The following is a 17,958-nucleotide window of genomic DNA, read 5'->3' on the forward strand; positions in this document are numbered from 1 at the left end:
AATGCTCCCACCTCATGCTGCATGATCACACACCTGCAGTCACCCTGCCTCCAGGAAAACTGGTTGATTGACTTTGCAAGGAAAAGAAGCAAAGTTCCTAGAAAGAAAAACATCTATTCTTGAGTATCAGCACTATGTATTGGCTGTACATCAATCATTAAGAATACAATTAACAGAAAGAAACATTATATGCCGATATGCAGTCATAGTTACAATGGAGTAGACAGTAACCCATGCCACAATCCAGGATCTCCATGGCCTTTACATACAGACTTCTTGTCTCCATTAGTTTTTGAGCAAGACCATTTCATTAGCATGGCAAAAACAGCCTAATGAATTTGATTCACATTTCAAACTATACAAGGACAGAAGGGTCAAAGCCAAAACCCTGTGCGTGATTTCTTGCAGACAGCTATACTCATTTGGCCATTATCTCTCAGACCAGCTGGGCTGTGTTTTTCAGGGTCTCTGTTTTGGAGCCCTTCCGGATGGTAGTGTTTAGTTGGAATGTTTATGGCAGATGCAGTTCAGGAAACTCCTTTCCTCAACACATAAAATTCTGCTGGGGCACCAGTGCAACTGCACCACCCTGAATAAAGGCCTGGAGCTGAGCAAGGCAAAAAGAGAAGAAAACAAAACTGGAAAGAAGAAAGGCTGACTAATGATTGATGAAAACTATGGCAAACAGGAGCATTCTTCACTGATTATGCCCCTGGTGTCTTTTCATTGAATAATTACTTTGTTCGATGCTAGACAAAGTATTTGCCACAGACCACTGCAGACATACCCACTGTAATTTCCAGAAAACCCTGAGCTCTTTGTTTAGAACTATTTGATATATGATGTCTTCATTAATAATTTCATCTTCAAAAAAACACTTATATAATCAAGTCCTTGCACTCTTTAATAACTCTGAAACCTTCTCTCTAAAACTCCCTCCTGGGTGCTTCTTTAATGCATTAATTTATGCCTGCCTTCCTAGACTCTCCCTACTCCTTTCCACCTTCAGTTGCCACCAGCAGCATGCCCATTTTCTCTGCCCCCCCATATGTGTGCCTAGGGAATCCTCCCCTTTTTCTTGCATGCAGGCCCTTTCAGGCCATTTTCAACACTTGACTTTTTTCTTGTACAAAAGATCTAGATCCTGTCTTTTCTCTGCCTGCTATCCATGATATTGTCTGAGATTCTTCTGCAACTATTCTGATGGTCCACTTTCACTTGAGGCCAAATTTGCATGGAGAAAGGTCTGGGAGTACAACACACTACTATGCAGAGTCCTTGTTCCCTCCAGAGGATTCAGAACTGGCACTTCAGCTAAGCCCATCTCTTCATATGTCTCTACACACCAGACCTTGCTCTATAGTACGAGGGAAACAAACCCTTCTCTGTCAGAGCTCAGAGAGGACGTAGCAGGCATATAAATACACTGGGGCTTTCATCCTGTTTGGGTATGGAGGCAATATATAACTTCAATATCTCAGTAGATTCTCTTTATGTCATAACCAGAAGTACAAGCCCATGCAAAGAGAAAATAAAGTACTCTACTTTTTTTTTTTCCTCTCTCTAACTGCATAGCTCAGAGGGAAGGTCTGTTCAAAAAAAAAAAAAAAAAGAGGAGTGTGTAAGCACTTAAGCTAACCCTCCATTTGTCACCAGAATCATAGTAACTGCAGAAGTTTTTCTGAATCATTAAGTACCAAATAAATGACTGAGAAAGAGGAAGAAAGTACATGAAAGCCTTCATTATATGCAAAACAGATGGAGGGAAGCTACTATGTGAAGCACTGTATTCCAAAACTGAAGTGGGAACTTCATTTTTTATGCAATCCCAATGCCTATGTACTGGTAATGTTATTCTGAATTAAAAAAGGTGACTTCTGCCCATTCAGCTGAAGTCTTAACTCAAAAAAAGTATTTTACTTCTGCATACCCCAAGCTGAGAACATACACGTGGGAAAAACCTTACATTCTCTATGCCCTCAAAACCATTACATGGTCATTTTCAGATAAACACTTTACCATAACAGATGCCTAGATGATACGGAAAAGTGTGTGGAACACAATGTTCTGAAGGAGCCCTCATGGATTCAGTTCTAGTCCCCAAAAATAGCTCTAAAAGAAGTTTCACAAGGTGTCAATAACCGGGAAAACAAAATTCTCACAATCAATTCTTTTTTCCTTTTCTTGGGCAAGTGACGCAATTTGAAGATTTACAAGGTTCACTTTTAGATTTTGTGGATTTGGAGTGGCTTACACTTCAGGTTTTGGGTTGGAACATTCCACTGTTTTCTGGTCACAGTATTGTACAAATTAACTTACTGAAGCAGTACCAAAAGCAAAAAAAAAATCCTGTGATGAATCTGCCTTTTTTTTCCCTCATGATAAACAAAGCAGTCTAGACATTAGACGTCAGTAAGAAACTGTCTGGGAAGAGATAATTTAAAAAGACCTTTGAAAAAAAGAAAGCAGCAGGGTGGTGTCTAGTCCAGTGGTGATAAGTTAGTAAGAAAACAGACTGGATAGTGCAGATACTAGAGCATGGCAACAACACATAAGAATCTGGGCAAATACAACCAAAAGGGTAAAATGGAAACTCCAGTGTCATTGCAGAGAATGTTGAGAATAACAAACACACACCACACACACTCAGGTTTGCGTGTATTAATGTCTGTTAAAAATTAGTGGCTCACCTCAAAAAAAGCTGCTCTAAAGTTTTTTACTTCTACGTCATAACAAACATAACTAAGACCTTGTTGATGGGCATGTGCACAGTTCTCTCTGCGTTTATGATGTTTGTTTTCTCCCAGACACTACAAATCACAAAGGTGTATCGTTTCTGTTCCTGGTATGTGGCTCTCTTGCAGCAACGCCAGTTCACAAAACAAGACAGGCTGATGTTTAGCTTGGTTTTCAGTGGAGCACAAAAATGAGTTTCCTATGGAAAAAGTTTGTCCTATGTGTCACGATTAGATAATATAAAGAGAAGGGCTGAGTCACACTGTTACACTTTGCTGTAGAATTCAGCTGGGTTGCTCCTGACCTTAAAAAGCAACAAAATCAGACCTCTCTTTTACAGGATTGTTTCCCAGGAAACTTTAGGAGTCAAGTTGCTAAATAAATAGCTGTGTATCACAATTTAATTCCTGCTTCCTTCCCCCCTACCCCACTTAATTTCTTTAACAAAAAAGGAGCATGAGTAGAATGACAGACAGGACTAATAAATCATGCAAGGATGGGGAGTCAGAATATCCAACTTCCCAGAGTTTTCAATTTAAATTTTCATCTCACATCTGCTTTACTTACATGTAAAACCATTCATTTATATTATTTTGTGCCTGACTTCCACTGTTTTTTGATTCAGAATTAGTCAATTCTTCTCTATTGCCATCAGTCCACAGAAGAACCTGGAAAAGTATTTTGTTTGTAATTCAGTATCTCCTTTTTATCTTACAAAGAAAGACACTTTTCTGTTTCCCAGAGAGACAAGGCATTTGTCATGGGAGAGTGGAAGGCTTAGAGAAAGTTTTAAAAAGCAAAGCCTTGCCAGTGAGTCTCGAGGTGCAGGAAGACTCCCTTGCTTTCTAACATCCTTCTCAGGGAAGGGTTTAGGTGTGGCTGAATTTCTATCTTAGCCTCAGCCTGTGTTAACAGTTCAAATTTAAAGGAATTATAGAGGTATTAAACCACTTTGTCCCACAGATTTTAATGATGGCAACATGAGAATATTTATATAAAATGAATAATTTATTTTATACAATGGATCTGTGAGAAAAAAAAATGGGCAGTATGGTCCTGCTCTTCTTAAGGCAGCATTTGAAGAAGAAATTATATATGGCAACAAACTACCTGTCTTCTTATTGGGGAAAGGTATAATACCTCTAGAAAGATATCATAAAATTAGGCCCATTCTATTGGACCAAAGTCTCTTGCCCTTCTAAATATACAAACTTTAGACATGGAGAAGCCACTTTATCTGGTCTTCTAGGTTACATCCCCTTTGCAGGGGCAGTTGGGAGCACACACTGGTCAAACTAATTTTCCTGGCTTCTGCAGCAACCCATACCTGGCCACCATCTTTTCCCAGACCCTTGGGTTACAGGCACGTTCTCGTTACAAGAGAAGTGAGAGTCCTCAGATAAGACAATGGCTGGAAGCATCACACTAGAACAGTTTGCAGCTTGTGGCCTCCTCCCTACATGTCCTGAATTACTTCTGGAAATGACCGATCCTGAGAGTGTGGGAGCCCATCTGATCAACCCCAGAGCAAACCTGGAGCATACAGTGAAATAACTGCAGATCCATGGATTAGTGAAGGACAATAAAGTGAACTTCTGAGGGAATGACTGGACCTTCTGCATCCCCACTAAATGTTCATATTGCCCATGGGTCCTGCCATGTGATGGCAGAAAGACCAAATAAAGTTCTGCTCTCATATTTACAAAACTCAGTTTGCTACAACAATCTGGCTCCCCCGTTCTGTACAAGTTCAGGTTATAAAGCAATTTTTATTCAGCTGTAAGTGTACAGATTCCACAGTAGTATTTTTCATGTTGTTCCTAATCAAGATGAACTCATTGGTTTTACTGTGTGCTTCATTTGTTCTGTTTTTCAAACATGAGGAAAATATTTTCAACACTTTCATGTTTTATAAAAAAAACCCATATCATTTCCTCTACTCTTAAGACATTTGAAGTATCCCTTTTCTTGTCAAAGCTACACACAGCTTACTGCTGGAACTTGAAAAGGAGCATGAAAATATCTTTCCACGAGAACAAGAGCATCCACTTGGCAAGAAAAATAGCAGCCTGTTCTCTAAAATTATGAGCTTTAGAAAACCTACACGTCTGCATACATGAGAGAGGAAAATCTCGTCCCTGTGATAACCAGGCCTACCAAGAAAACTGGATAGGAATATAGGTCTGGGATGGTCAAATTTTCCATTTATAGATTAGTTGAGTTTGGAGGCTGACCACAGTGTCCTTCCTATTTAATTTAAGTTGCTTCTCCCCTCATTACAAAGCCCATTCTTCTTACTCTTCCTACTGAGAAGGTTTGGTCTTTGTTGATGCTTTGGTACCTGCTTTTTTCACAGGGCTTGACCTAGAGAAAACCAAGCAAAGTATTTGCCGGTCCCACATTAAATCCACCTCTCCAGTCTATGATCAGAAGGTTTCTTTTCACAAGTTCAAGAAAAGACACAAAAGATACTAACATGTTTCTGCTTCTGCAGCAACCAGTCCTGGCCTGTGCAAGGAAGTTGCAGTTTAATTAAAGGAGTTCAAAAACTGATGCTGTTAAATTAATGCGAAGTCTGTGGGAGGATGAATGTTATTTTGCTGGAGTGCTTTCTATTGTTTTAACTCAAGTGGTAGGGAACAGATTTAAGCTAAATAAACATACAATGTACTTCAACTGATATGTGTCCAGAAAAGGCATTTGCATTTCAACATAATGAAACAGTGCAAGATTCTCATGTACACAAGAATCAGATGAAAATGTAACCTTATTATTCTTTGTGAATACTGTGAACATGCCTTGCTTTGCCTGCCTGCTGTCAACACCTCCTCCACTGCCTCCAGGGGTCTGCTCCCCACTGCCTGACAGCTCTATTAACTATCTCTTCCTATCCTGTTTACCCTCAGGTGCCCACTTGTTGGCAAGTTACACTTCTCTTTATCACCAAACCACCCCGTTTGATGTAGCTCTCAAAAACTGTAGCTTGCTGAAGTTCTGCTAAATTCAAAGGTTCTTCTTGAAGGTAATTTCAGCTTGATGTTGCCCAGATTTTTCCCTTTCCTGTTTTTGTAACAGTAATAGTTACTCCAGTTTCAGAACCACACTGGCTGGGTTTTTCTCAGAAGCCAAAATATATTGCTTCAGGTTTCTTGTGGGTCCAATGCTGTGGAAATGTCAGATTGTGACTAGTTCTGGGAAGCCCATCTTGCTCCAGAGGGTGACATACAGTGACTGAGCAAAACTATAAAAAAGGCCATAAATCATTTTTAGTAGCTCTACTTTCCTAGCCTGGTATGATATCCCAGCACCTCTTCCATCAGCTTGAGCCCACTGGTTTACACTACGGATTGGGGAAAGCGCTTGAGAAAAGGAAAAAGGTCAGTTCTTCCTCTTCTTGCTGTTCTTGGTTCATCCCCCCGATAACAGCATGGTCAGGCCAACACTGGGATGCAGATCCTGAGGAATCTTATCTCCTCCATTGTGCCCGAGCCACTACCACTGCTGCATCATGAGCTGCTGGGGGAAACAGAGTTTTTCAGTGATGAAGCACTGAAAAACACACAGTGTTGAAAGCCATTCCAAGGACATCGGGAACAGTATAAAAAATAGGTTAGAGAGAGTTTGGTATTAGACTGGCTGAACAAAGACATTTTGGCAGACATTTTAACAAATGGCTTGTTTCCATGCTATTGAATCAGTGGGAAATCTCCCAATGGAAGTAACCTCTGACCGCAAATAGATAGGTAACAACCCAACTCTGTACAGCACATACTGCTTCCTACCAGCTGTAGGTGGCCCACAATCCTCATTAATTGCTGCACTTAAAAGCAAGCTGGAGGTGCTGAGATCATGAAAGCACCGCCAGTCGTAGTAAATCCAACCATTCTAAATTTTAGACAGTCTTTCTGTTTCCCCTGGGATATACAACATGTTGAAAGTAAGTGCCAGTTGACAGGAGGGAAAAAACAGACATTTCCCCCCCTCATACATAACAATGCTCATAAATGCCAGTTTTGGAACATCTTTGATAGAGAGTGGTGGGTTGAGGCAGGAGAAGCAGTCTGATACATTTCAGTATTGCATTTCAGTGCAAAAGACAGCAGGGAAAAGGAAATTCTTTTTTGTGTCTTTAATTTAAAGATCAGATAATTCAGAAAATCGGTATGTTAATGATAACTGCTAATTTCTTCTTCAAAACTCAGATTGTATCTTTTGAGTCCCTACCAGAAAATTTTCATGCCTATTTATTTATTACAAATGTAAGCCACCTTCATTTTTTTTCTTCCAATACTTTTTAGGAAAAAAGGCAGAGGAAGAGAGATTTCCACTTTCTTGTTATTACAAAATCTAAGGAATGCAATATGCAATTAAATTGGATGAGATACAGTTGAAGAAAAGCAAAAGCAGTGGCCACACACAAGTTTAACTCTGCCCCCGTGTGCGCAAACACTGAAGCACAACCACCATCCATTCCCTGGATCCTGCTTTATTTTTGTGCAAAAGGATGTGTAATTTGTGTTTATTATATATATGTGATTATATATGGCATCCACGATGACCATGACCCCGTAGCTAACAGGAAACCTTTTCTCTTCTACACTCCCACGTCTCTCTCTGCATTATGAAACTCCTTTATGGCTGCTGAAAACAAATAATGTTGATATCATCCTGGCAGTCTGCTATATACCTCCTAGCCAGGGAAATGACACCAACAAATTATTCTTTAAGGAACTAAGGGACATTTCCAAGTCAACATGCACAACTGTTCTTGTGGGGAACTTCAACTGGCCAGAAATTAACTGAGAGCATCACACAGCTGCTATAACCCAGGCCAGAAGATTCCTAAAAAACCTGGATGATAACTTTATGAAACAGGTCCTAAGGAAGCTGATGCAGAAAGATCCCTCCCTGATCTGCTGCTTGTCAACAGAGTGGATCTCACAAGCAAAGTAGAGATTGTGGCCATCTTGCCACAGTGACCAAAAGGCAACTGAGTTTAAAACCTCTGTTGACAGGAGGAAAAGTGCCAGGAAATCTCAGCTCTGGACATGAAGAGAGCAGACTTCAGGCTGCTCAGGGAATTAGTAAGTAAGGTCCCCTGGGAAAATGTTTTTGCAGGTGCTGGGGTCCATCAGCGCCAGTCACTTTTCAACCATCACCTTCTAAGGGCACAGGAGCAGGCAATTCCCAGATGTCAGAAGTCAAGCAGACAAGGCAGAAGGCTGGATTGGCTGAACAGGGATCTTCTCTTGGAAATAAGGCAAAAAAGGAAGGTGAATACCCAGTGGAACCAAGGTCAAGTGACATGAAGAATACAGAGATGTTGCTTGCTGCCATAGGGAGAAAATTTGTGTTGCTAAAGCTCAATTGGAAATGGAGTTACCAGAAATGTGGGGGACAATAAAAAGAGTTTTTTCAAATATATTAATGACTAGGCAGTACAGAAATATCCTTGGCCCATTACAGGATGGGGATGGTCACCTCACAAAGGGGACACAGACAAGGTAGAGGGGTTTAACACTTTCTTTGCCTCTATCTTCAACATGGATGACAGACCAAGGGAGTCTCAGTGCCCTGAGCTGGAGGACTATGACTGCAAGAATGATCAGCTCCCAGTCAACCCTGAAATTGTGCAGGATCTGCTGCTCCAGCTGGATCCCTGCAAATCTATGAAGCCTGATGGGATTCATCCAAGAATTCTCAAAGAGCTGCTGATGTCATTGCAAAACCTCTCTCGGTGATTTTTGAGCTGTCTTGAGAATCTGGAGAGGTCCCAGCTGACTGGAAGCTGGCGAATATTGTTGTGATTTTCAAGAGGGGCAAGAAGGAGGACCCCAGAAACTAAAGGCCTGCCAGTCTCACTTCAGTGCCTGGTAAAGTTATGGAGAAGATTATTCTGGGAGGGATTGAAAAACACCTGAAAGACAGTCATTGGTCACAGCCAGTACGGCTTCACGAGAGGCAAGTCCTGCTGATCAAACCTGGAAACACACCTCACCCATCAAGGGAAGCCAGTTGATGTAATCTTCTTGGATTTCAGCAAAGCTTTCAATACCGTCTCTCACAGTATCCTTCTGGACAAAATGTCCAGCACACAGGTGGATAAACACATCACACCATGGGTGTGCTCACGGGTTGAGCACAGAGGGTAACAGTGGATGAGGTAACATGAGACTGGCAACCTGTCACTAGTGGGGTTCTGCAGGGCTTCATCTTAGGCCCAGTACTCTTCAACATCTTCATAAAGGACTTGGACTTAGGAAAGGACACTAAGCAAGTTTACAGATGACACAAAACTCAGAGGAGCTGTTTACTCCCTTGAAGTCAGGGAGGCCCTGCAGAGAGACCTCACAAATTAGAAGACTGGGCAATCACCAACCATATGAAGTTCAAAAAGGGAAAGTGTCAGATTCTGCACCTGGGATGGGGCAACCCTGGCTTTTCATACAAATTGGTGAATGAGATCCTGGAAAGCAGTGCCAGGGAAGGGACCTGGGGGAGTTGAATATGAGTCAGCAGTGCCCTGGCAGCCAGAAGGGCCAACCATGTCCTGGGAGGCATCAGGCAAAGTATCACCAGCCGCTTGATGGTGGTGATTGTGTGACCTCACCTTGAATATTGTGTGCAGAAAGATATTAAGCTATTAGGGAGCATCCAAAGGAGGGCAACAAAGATGGTGAAGGGCCTTGAGGGGAAGCTGTATGAGGAGCAGCTGAGGTCACCTGGTCTGTTCAACCTGGAGGAGGCCGAGGGGAGACGTCATTGCAGTTACAACTTCCTCGTGAGAGAAAGAGAAGAGGCAGACACTGATCACTTCTCTGTGGTGACCTCAGGGAATGGCCTGAAGTTGTGTCAGGGGAGGTTTAGGTTAGACATTAGAAAAGGGTTCTTCACCTAGAGGGTGAATGGGCACCGTAACAGGCTCCCCAGAGAAGTGGGGAAGCACCAAGCCTGACAAAGTTCAAGAAAAGTTTGGACAATACTCTCAGGCACACAGTATGACTTGGCATATATTCTGTGATTCTGTGATTCCTGTTTACTGATGCATTTCAGGACACCCCTGAGCTTTATGAATGACAAATTGTGGGCCAAAGTGCCCCTGAATGAAACCATCTCTCTCACAGAATCCATGGTGGAATTGCAACAGTGACTGGCACACGTGAGATATGCATGGACAACCTGTGGCACAGGGACAGGGCACTGCAAGAGCTGTTCCCTGCACAAACGCCAGCTAGATCAGGACACACCTGCCCTCAGCCCTTATCTTTTGATAAGGAACTTCACCAGGAGGAAAGGTCCACAGGGGGAGGAAAGGTCCACAGGGCACACCACTGCACGCCCCATGTAATTACCTCCTCAATTTTAAATTGATTTCAGCCTTCACATTAACCTGTGTGAGTCGTGTGCGCAGAGAAAAAGCTGCAGACTTGTTTTCTGGATATAGGAGGAGCCAGAGCACCACTGACACTCCACCACCTTCCCCTGCCCTGCCCAGAGACCAGTCACTGTTAAACCAGACGGGCAAGAGGCAGCTGCAGTGGGGCAATGCAAACAGCGTGAAGGATCATGGCAACCTATGTGCAGCTGAGCACCACAGCCAAGATGCCCCTCCTGGGGCTGGGCACCTGGCAGGTACCAGCTTCAGGGAAAAGCACCTGTATTTGCAGAGCTCCCTGGCACAAAACTTTACTCTCCCTGGTCCAGCTCCGGAGAGCTGTCCTGGTCCTTGGGACTCTGCTCGTCCTGGCTGTTGGGCTGAATCTGAATTGGAGTGGACTACAGAGGTTGGAGGTTGGCTTCAAGCCCTGGAGCCCATGTTTATGACTGCAAGACATAAGTGTTCTTGTAAAAAATAAAACATCCCACCAAGCTGGGGGGCAGGGGAGGAATTGCTTTCAGTAAGATGGTTTCCCTGGTGTTATTTTGCTAGGATACGGGTATTTAACATGTACTGATTTGAGATTCTTAATATCTATGTTTTCTTTTCAGTCCCCAGCTGGGCAAGTCAAAGCTGCAGTGATGGCTGCCATCGATGCCGGGTACCGCCACTTTGACTGTGCCTATGCGTACCTGAATGAGAACGAAATTGGGGAAGGGATCCAGCAAAAAATCAAAGAAGGTGCTGTGAAACGAGAAGATCTCTTCGTTGTCAGTAAGGTAAGAATCTGATGCTTTTGCATCCTGGAGCAGCGGTAGGGGAATGCTTTGCCTATAGTATTTTATAGTAGAAAAGCTTAAGTATTGGGAAAAAATTTCATGCTGTAGGATAAAGCAAATCATAACATCATTCAAGTCACTCCTTGAAGCTTACTGCTTCACCCCATTCTGTGTGGAGAGTTAGGAAGGATACACTGAGACTGTACCCTGCTGTGGTCTGGCACTCTGTTGAGGAGACCCAGAAGTTCTGGGGCATGGATGAGGGGAGGCCAACTGCAGACTGACTAGTGCAAAAGAAGGGACACGGGGAAAGGTAAGAGTGGGCCAGGTAGCACCAAGCAAGGTAGAAACCTGTGATGCAGAGCTCTGAGACCACTTGGTGTAAAGGACTCATACAGAGGCAGAACCAGTTTGCTAATGGCACCTTGCTGACTGCTAAAGTACAGCAGAGGAGATGGGCCTGGCACTGCCTGGTGCTTCTTCCAGCAGCCGGGCTCACAGTCCTGACAAAGGAGTGTCTCTGCTGTTTGAGTAAGACACGGTTCTGGGCTCCTTGGAACAGTGTTATCTGCTCAGCACATGTCTCAAGGAAGGTATGACTGGCGTGTTCTCTTTCTTATTAAGAAAATCAGGCTATGTAGGTGGATTCTGAAGTTACTTTTTACTGAGGCAAAGGTTGGTGCCAACCACTCTTGCTTGCCTTATATTTTCTTGGCTTTGCCTGCTACATTCAATGCAGGAGTTCTGTGCATGCTCAGGAATGACAGACACGTCCTGTAAACACCCCCTTTTGCCAAGCCAGACTCTGTGTAAAAGGGGGTAGCACAAATTATGTGTGAACTAATGGAACCAGACTTTGTTATGATCCTGCTCAAACACTGTGCTGCCACTGCACACACCTTGCCCTCAGTGTCACAGGCCAGTCCAATCCCAGAGCATGCCAGATCTGAAAAGCACTAACATGACTTCATTCCAGTTGACCTTCCAAAGGAGATGGAGCATTTCTATGCTGTTCAGGAGAGCACCCAAGAGCTTTAACCCAGGAGGTCACAGTGTGCCTTGTTTTTTGCCCCTAGCTGTGGTGCACATTTCATGAGAAGCCTCTGGTGAAGGGAGCCTGCCAGAAGACTCTTGCTGACCTGAAACTGGATTACCTGGATCTCTACCTCATCCACTGGCCTTTTGGGTTCAAGGTACAGTGACAGCAATGTCCTTGGCTTTTCCTCCTGGGAGAGCTCCTCAACACTGCCAGGAGCACTTGCAGCTCCAGAAAGAGCGTGTGTCTGGTGTGTACCAGCACTGTGACAGTGCTGCCCATTCAGCTTTACTCTGGCCACGTCAGCTGTGCTCCTGATCTCTGCCCCTGAGAGTGAGGCTTGCACAGTGTCCTCTGCCCTTTTGATAATGGACAGGCAGATCTAGCACTAAGATCAAGCCTCCCAGCTGCAAGCACAGGTTATGCCTTTTTCCCTTTCTTTTACAAATCCAAAGCATGCTCATCTGAAAACTGCCCCTTGTGGGACAGAGGGCTGCGCTTTGCTGTGCGACAGAAATTCTTTCCTGTTCAGGTTACAAAATCACAGAGTGAAAGTAAATGCTTCAAGATTCCCATTTTTCTCTTTAATCACCAAGTCCTTAATACAGTAGAGATTGAGCTGACCTTGCTAGGAGACTCAGTGTTGTTTCACAGACTTTGAATTTCAAAAGATGAGGCTTTTAGATATCAAGTTTTCACGGACTACATGCACTTCAAAGATTGATGTCAGGTTATATATATATATACACACACGCACATACCATTAGCCTCTCCTTTCTGCTACACCCAGATCAAAATCTCTATTCTACCTAATGCTTTCAAGCTCAACTTCATTTTATTCTCTCAATATTGCTTTAGTTAGATTTCTATGGAAAAAGCCGTCAAGTGAAACTGCATAATATTGTGGCATCTAGAAAATTCCAATCATTCAAAATACTTTGGCCATACTGTCTAGATACAGGCTGTTCTAATTTTCCTTAATACAGCAACTTCAATAAGTGAGCCTCCCCATGGGACATCTGTCAGCAAATGTACTCCAGCATAAACTGTGTATGTTCACAGGAACAAAGTCAATCCTCCATATGCCTTTTTAAAAACAACTAAAGAAGCCATTATTCCTAAATGTGCATAACAGAACAACACTTAGAGTGAACTCATGTAAGACCCCAGAATACTGTTCTGTGAGTCCCTGCATGCTTCCCTGCATGCATTTTGTGGATGATCACTTCCAAGGGTCCAGCAGAAATACCTGTCTTTACTGGCATAGGAGGTTACAAAATGCATGAACTAAGAATAAGAAGCAACATGAAGAATTAAGTTATAATGAGAATTACTTGGGATTTTTTTCATACACTATTAGCTTTAGCTCCTTACATCCCCACTTAGTTGTTTTATACAGCTAGTGTCCCAGCAGAGATTATTTCAAGCATTTTTTCCTCACTGACAGGCAGGAGAGGAGCTGTTGCCAAAAGATGACAAAGGCATGGCTATTCCTAGCAACAGTGATATTCTGCAGACGTGGGAGGTAAGTTCAGCCCAGAGCAGAAGAGGCATGTCCTCTGTCCTCATCAGTCTTTTCCATGTTTAATTATGTCACACAACCACTGTCGTCTCATTCAAGCAAAATTAGGTGGAAGGCACATAAGGCAGTACAAAGGACCTTTTCATAATGGGCATGCTTCATCCTTACCTAGTTATTCCTAATCCCCGAGTCTTACTTAACCACCTGACCCACAGTGAGCTGGACAAGCTCTTCCAGTGGAGCTGCAGACCAGACTGAAACTAGAGAAAGTTCATTACTCGACCATAACAACTGTACAATTATTTTCACCACAGTTTTTGCATCTTTCTTGAATTGCTCAAACAAATTTCACAGAAATAAAGGTGTTTTAGGTGGAGATCTTGCCTACAGTGTGGGGCACAGCCCTCCAGTGCTTGCTCAACAGTGGATTACTGAGTGTCATCATTCTTTTCCTCATGCAACTTGGTCTGAATTTCCACACACTCAGGGAATGAGAATTTGGGCTTGGGTGAGATGGTACGTGCTTCTCCCTCAGAGAACTTTGCAAGTCTAAACAGTTATTTAGTGCTGCTCATGACAGGAAAAAAAATCCCACATCATCATGATCTGCCTTGCATACTGGATGTTGACTTTGCTCCTCTTTGTATCAGGCCATGGAAGAGCTGGTGGACTGTGGTCTGGTAAAAGCCATTGGAGTCTCCAACTTTAACCACGAGCAGATTGAAAGAATCTTGAACAAGCCGGGACTGAAGCACAAGCCTGCAAATAACCAGGTAAGCTGCAAAGTGACTTCAGGTGACTAGTTTTCAGGCATTATAAATACCTGATACCAATTGAAGGAAGGGATGGGAAAAGGGAAAACAAAGCAGACAGCATGTACTTTAAATCCCTCTCTGTGGAATATTTGGGAGTACACAAGGCACTTGGACGTTTCCTTTTTGGTATCACCTTGCTGAACCACTGTTTACAAATGTTGGAGTATTTCCTTAAAAACAGTTTCTCTGGAAAAATAAAGAACCCAGAGATGAGCTTTGTGAAACGCCCATAGCAAACTCTACATGAGCACTTTGTACAAAAATAGGTATTTTCAATACTAAGGATAATACTATTATCATGCAGGCCATGGGCAAATCAGGGGAAAAGGCAGCCTCTAGCTGGATTAGGAGATAATCCATGGAGCACAATATTTCAACAGTTCTGCCAAGTAACAGCCTCTGTGCTTTTCTGTTGGCAGATTGAATGTCATCCATACCTCACCCAGGAGAAGCTGATCAAGTACTGTCAATCCAAAGGGATCACTGTGACAGCATACTGTCCCCTTGGCCGTCCTGACAGACCATGGTAAGACTGCTCTGCAATTTGCAAGGAAGTTGGCGTGGATTATGTTTGTAACATTGAAGCTACACCTGCAGCATTAAGTATTCACCCAGATACAGATCTCTGTTGCTACGCTGGATCTTTCTATGGAGGTTTCTTGCCATTGATTTGTTTTCTCTGCGCAGGGCTAAGCCAGGGGATCCTTCCCTCCTGGATGACCCCAAGATCAAAGAGATTGCAGCCAAACACAACAAAACCCCAGCACAGGTGAGTAAGTGCCACACAGTGGGTACTCATTCCTGTAACACAGCCATTTAGGAAAACAGAGCTCAGGAAAGGGTAGAACCTCTATCCATATTACCCAATCCATGAATTCTGGCACTCCTTTGATTTTTCCCTAACAATACAGATTTTTTTATTATATGATCTGCAAGACACCCTACCACTATCTCTTTGGCCCTACAAAAGATTCTTGACCCATCTTCGGATGTCACCTTCCACTCTCAAGTCTTCTTGCACAGAATGAAAGCATTGCATAGACTGCTAAAAGCCTGGCTGGGAAGAAAAGAAATTGTTCCAAAACTGGATGGGAAAGGAGGCCTCCCGTGTGAGACTCCACCACTTCCCTTTTTGCTCTCCAGGCAGTGCTATCTGGGCTGCAGGGATAGGAATGGTTTGAAATGCAGCTCTGCCAAAGTGAATAGAGCTTAGAGAAAACAGCTGTTGGAACAGGCTCTGCTTCCTCCAGAGCAGGAACCATCCTCTTTCTGACTCGGTTGTCTGTTCTTGCAGGTTCTCCTTCGCTTCCAGATCCAGAGAAATGTGATTGTGATTCCCAAGTCTGTCACACCACAGCGCATTGTGGAGAACTTCCAGGTGAGGGATTAGGAGTGAGCTGGGTGCTGCCCTTCAGGGACAGCACGGCTTCTCCCTGCAGAGCAAACACAGATCCTCTCTCATCCTTGCCATGTCCTCCTTGGGCAGCAGGACTGCACTTTTTCCTTCTTTATGCTTAACTAAACTTTACTGACTGTCAAGCCAGGCCTATTTTTTGAGAGGTTAATGATCAGCCCTTACATGATAATTCCTGTTCTGTGGCTTATGGATGAATCAGCAGGCACTGCTTGCTTGGAATCAGTAACATGCCAGAAACATCCATAGAATAAACAATGTTCATAAAATATTTCCTGTGTCCATAAAACAAGGTGTCCTTCTATCTGTTAATTCAGTGGTATGTGAGTAAAAATCGACCCTCCAGCATGGAGCTCCTCTCTAATCCTGTCTTTCTCCTCATTGTTTGGTTTGTCCAAAGAGGAAATTTCCATCTGTTTCTCTTTTTAGGTGTTTGACTTTGAATTGACTAAAGAGGAGATGGCAACTATTCTGAGCTTTAACAGAAACTGGAGGATCTGTGAAATGGATATGTAAGTGACACTGACTGTTTTCTTCCAACTCCTAAACTTTGAATATTCTTTACAAGGAATTTTGTGTCACAGATACTAGGTAGAATGAAATTCAGTTTATTTAAAAATCATGCCAACTCAAATTCCAACTGGTTTTCCCAAGAACACTTCTTCAGGAGAGGGTTTAATATTTTCATTTTAAAAACAAAACAAACAAACAAAAAGAAAACAAACTACATTCTCATTTTGAATTCAGTTTTCAGGAAACTCTCTGTAACTTGAATTATAAAAAATGGATTCTGGATATTCATTTCATCTTTGTCTGTATTAGAGAAACAAAGACATATATCTCCACATATTCTTCCTGTAATTACATGATGCAGATCTTCCCTTGGTGGCTCCTTTGTGTACCCAATGCATCTCTATATAACATTTAAGTTATGCATTTAAATAACATTCCCTCTTTGATTTCTTTCAGGTCCAAAAATCTCAAGGAATACCCTTTCCATGCCGAATACTGAAGATGGCCTTCACTAGACCTCTGGTGTCTCACGTGCCTCTGCTCTAACTTTGAGCTATTTATCTGGTTTTCTTATTGCATCTGCCCCAGTACTGCCAGTGAAGACACAGAATGTTTATCCCATGAAATTTGGTTTTTTTGGAAGAAGAAAAGGGTATTTTCTACAGCAAAAAATGTGGGATGCAATAATCTTCTGCCTATTAGAAGACAGTATTTCTACTGAAGAGCCAAAGCAGAGGTGGAAGAGCTTGTACCACCATTCAGTAATTGCCTTCAGTCTTGCATCAGCAGAAACCAGATGCTGACAAACCACAAAAAAAAAACCAAACATGGATTCACAATTTCATCAGAGGTGTCCCATATTTTAAATAAGTTTAACTGTAAAAAGCAAAAACGTTAATTGGCTGAAAATCTTCTGTCCAGTGAAGGAAGAAACCAAAACCCTCCCAACCCAGAGATACACAGAGAGGTGGGCTGCAGCCACCTGCACTGTGGAGACACGGATTTGCCCTGGGACAGCCACTCAGCACTCTCCCCTGCCATTCCTCAGCAATCCACAGGCTGGCCACAGGCCCTGAGCCACAGGCATAGCCCCATTTCAGCTGCCACACAACCCAGGTGTCTGTTGGCAGGGGAGGCTCAGCCCTTTGGTGCTGAGCCAAACCACTGACACCTTAGGATCTTCTCCCCAAAATTTCCACTTTCCATTCAAAAAGATACTATCCAAGAGCATGTGTTTCCCAGCTTCCCAAAGGAAACAGCTCATAAAGCCCTCAGCAACCTCCTGCAAAAAAATACACCAAGTTAGTGAATCCAGTTAGGGTACAATATTTAATATGGCATGGGAGCTAAAGATGTAGGGAATTTCTACCACCTTTCACAACCACCCTCTTTGCCTTGGAAAGCTCCTGATCAAACACTTGCTCTAACTTTGGAGCCATCATTGTGGGCACAATCACACAAATTCATCCATATTCTCCTTGGCTAAGGGCACCACTTACTGCCTCATCCTACCCACACTGAAGGGCTACTCTGCTCCCACTTGAAGGGTCTCTTCTCATCCCAGGGCACATACAACCAACTGAAAGGAAGGAGACATCATCAGGGTTTAGCCACATCAACTTGCTGTATCAGGCCTAGGTGCAAAGGATGCACAGGCAAGGGCTGCCTGCTTAGGGTATGTGCTCATCGTTTCATTTCTGGAGTTAAATCACTTTAATTACACAGTTTTGTCAACTCATCAGGTTAATAGACAAATAGGCAAATA

The 17,958-nt window shown here is 43.0% G+C and overlaps 2 protein-coding genes across 3 annotated transcripts in view; one reads left to right on the forward strand and one right to left on the reverse strand.

Annotated features, from left to right (window-relative positions):
- BPGM (bisphosphoglycerate mutase) overlaps positions 1-17,958 on the reverse strand; it is a 37,431-nt gene that overhangs the window by 17,288 nt on the left and 2,185 nt on the right. The window contains exon 1 of one of the 2 annotated variants that reach the window (XM_039387058.1): positions 12-29. The exons of the other annotated variant lie outside the window; for it this stretch is intronic. The gene's annotated coding sequence lies outside the window, so the exon portion shown is untranslated. Of the gene's footprint in view, positions 1-11; positions 30-17,958 lie in introns of those variants that run through there. 2 annotated transcript variants of the gene reach the window in all.
- LOC114001964 (aldo-keto reductase family 1 member B10-like) lies at positions 10,303-16,729 on the forward strand. Its single transcript, XM_027747560.2, has 10 exons — positions 10,303-10,368; positions 10,726-10,893; positions 11,970-12,086; positions 13,377-13,454; positions 14,102-14,224; positions 14,686-14,792; positions 14,954-15,035; positions 15,561-15,644; positions 16,110-16,192; positions 16,650-16,729. Exons 1-10 carry the CDS (start codon positions 10,303-10,305, stop codon positions 16,690-16,692), a joined length of 951 nt encoding a protein of 316 aa, XP_027603361.1. The 3' UTR covers positions 16,693-16,729.

Source organism: Pipra filicauda, unplaced genomic scaffold (genome assembly GCF_003945595.2).
Source record: "Pipra filicauda isolate LSUMZ 115617 unplaced genomic scaffold, ASM394559v2 scaffold528_size357041_pilon, whole genome shotgun sequence".
NCBI classification, from domain to species: domain Eukaryota; kingdom Metazoa; phylum Chordata; class Aves; order Passeriformes; family Pipridae; genus Pipra; species Pipra filicauda.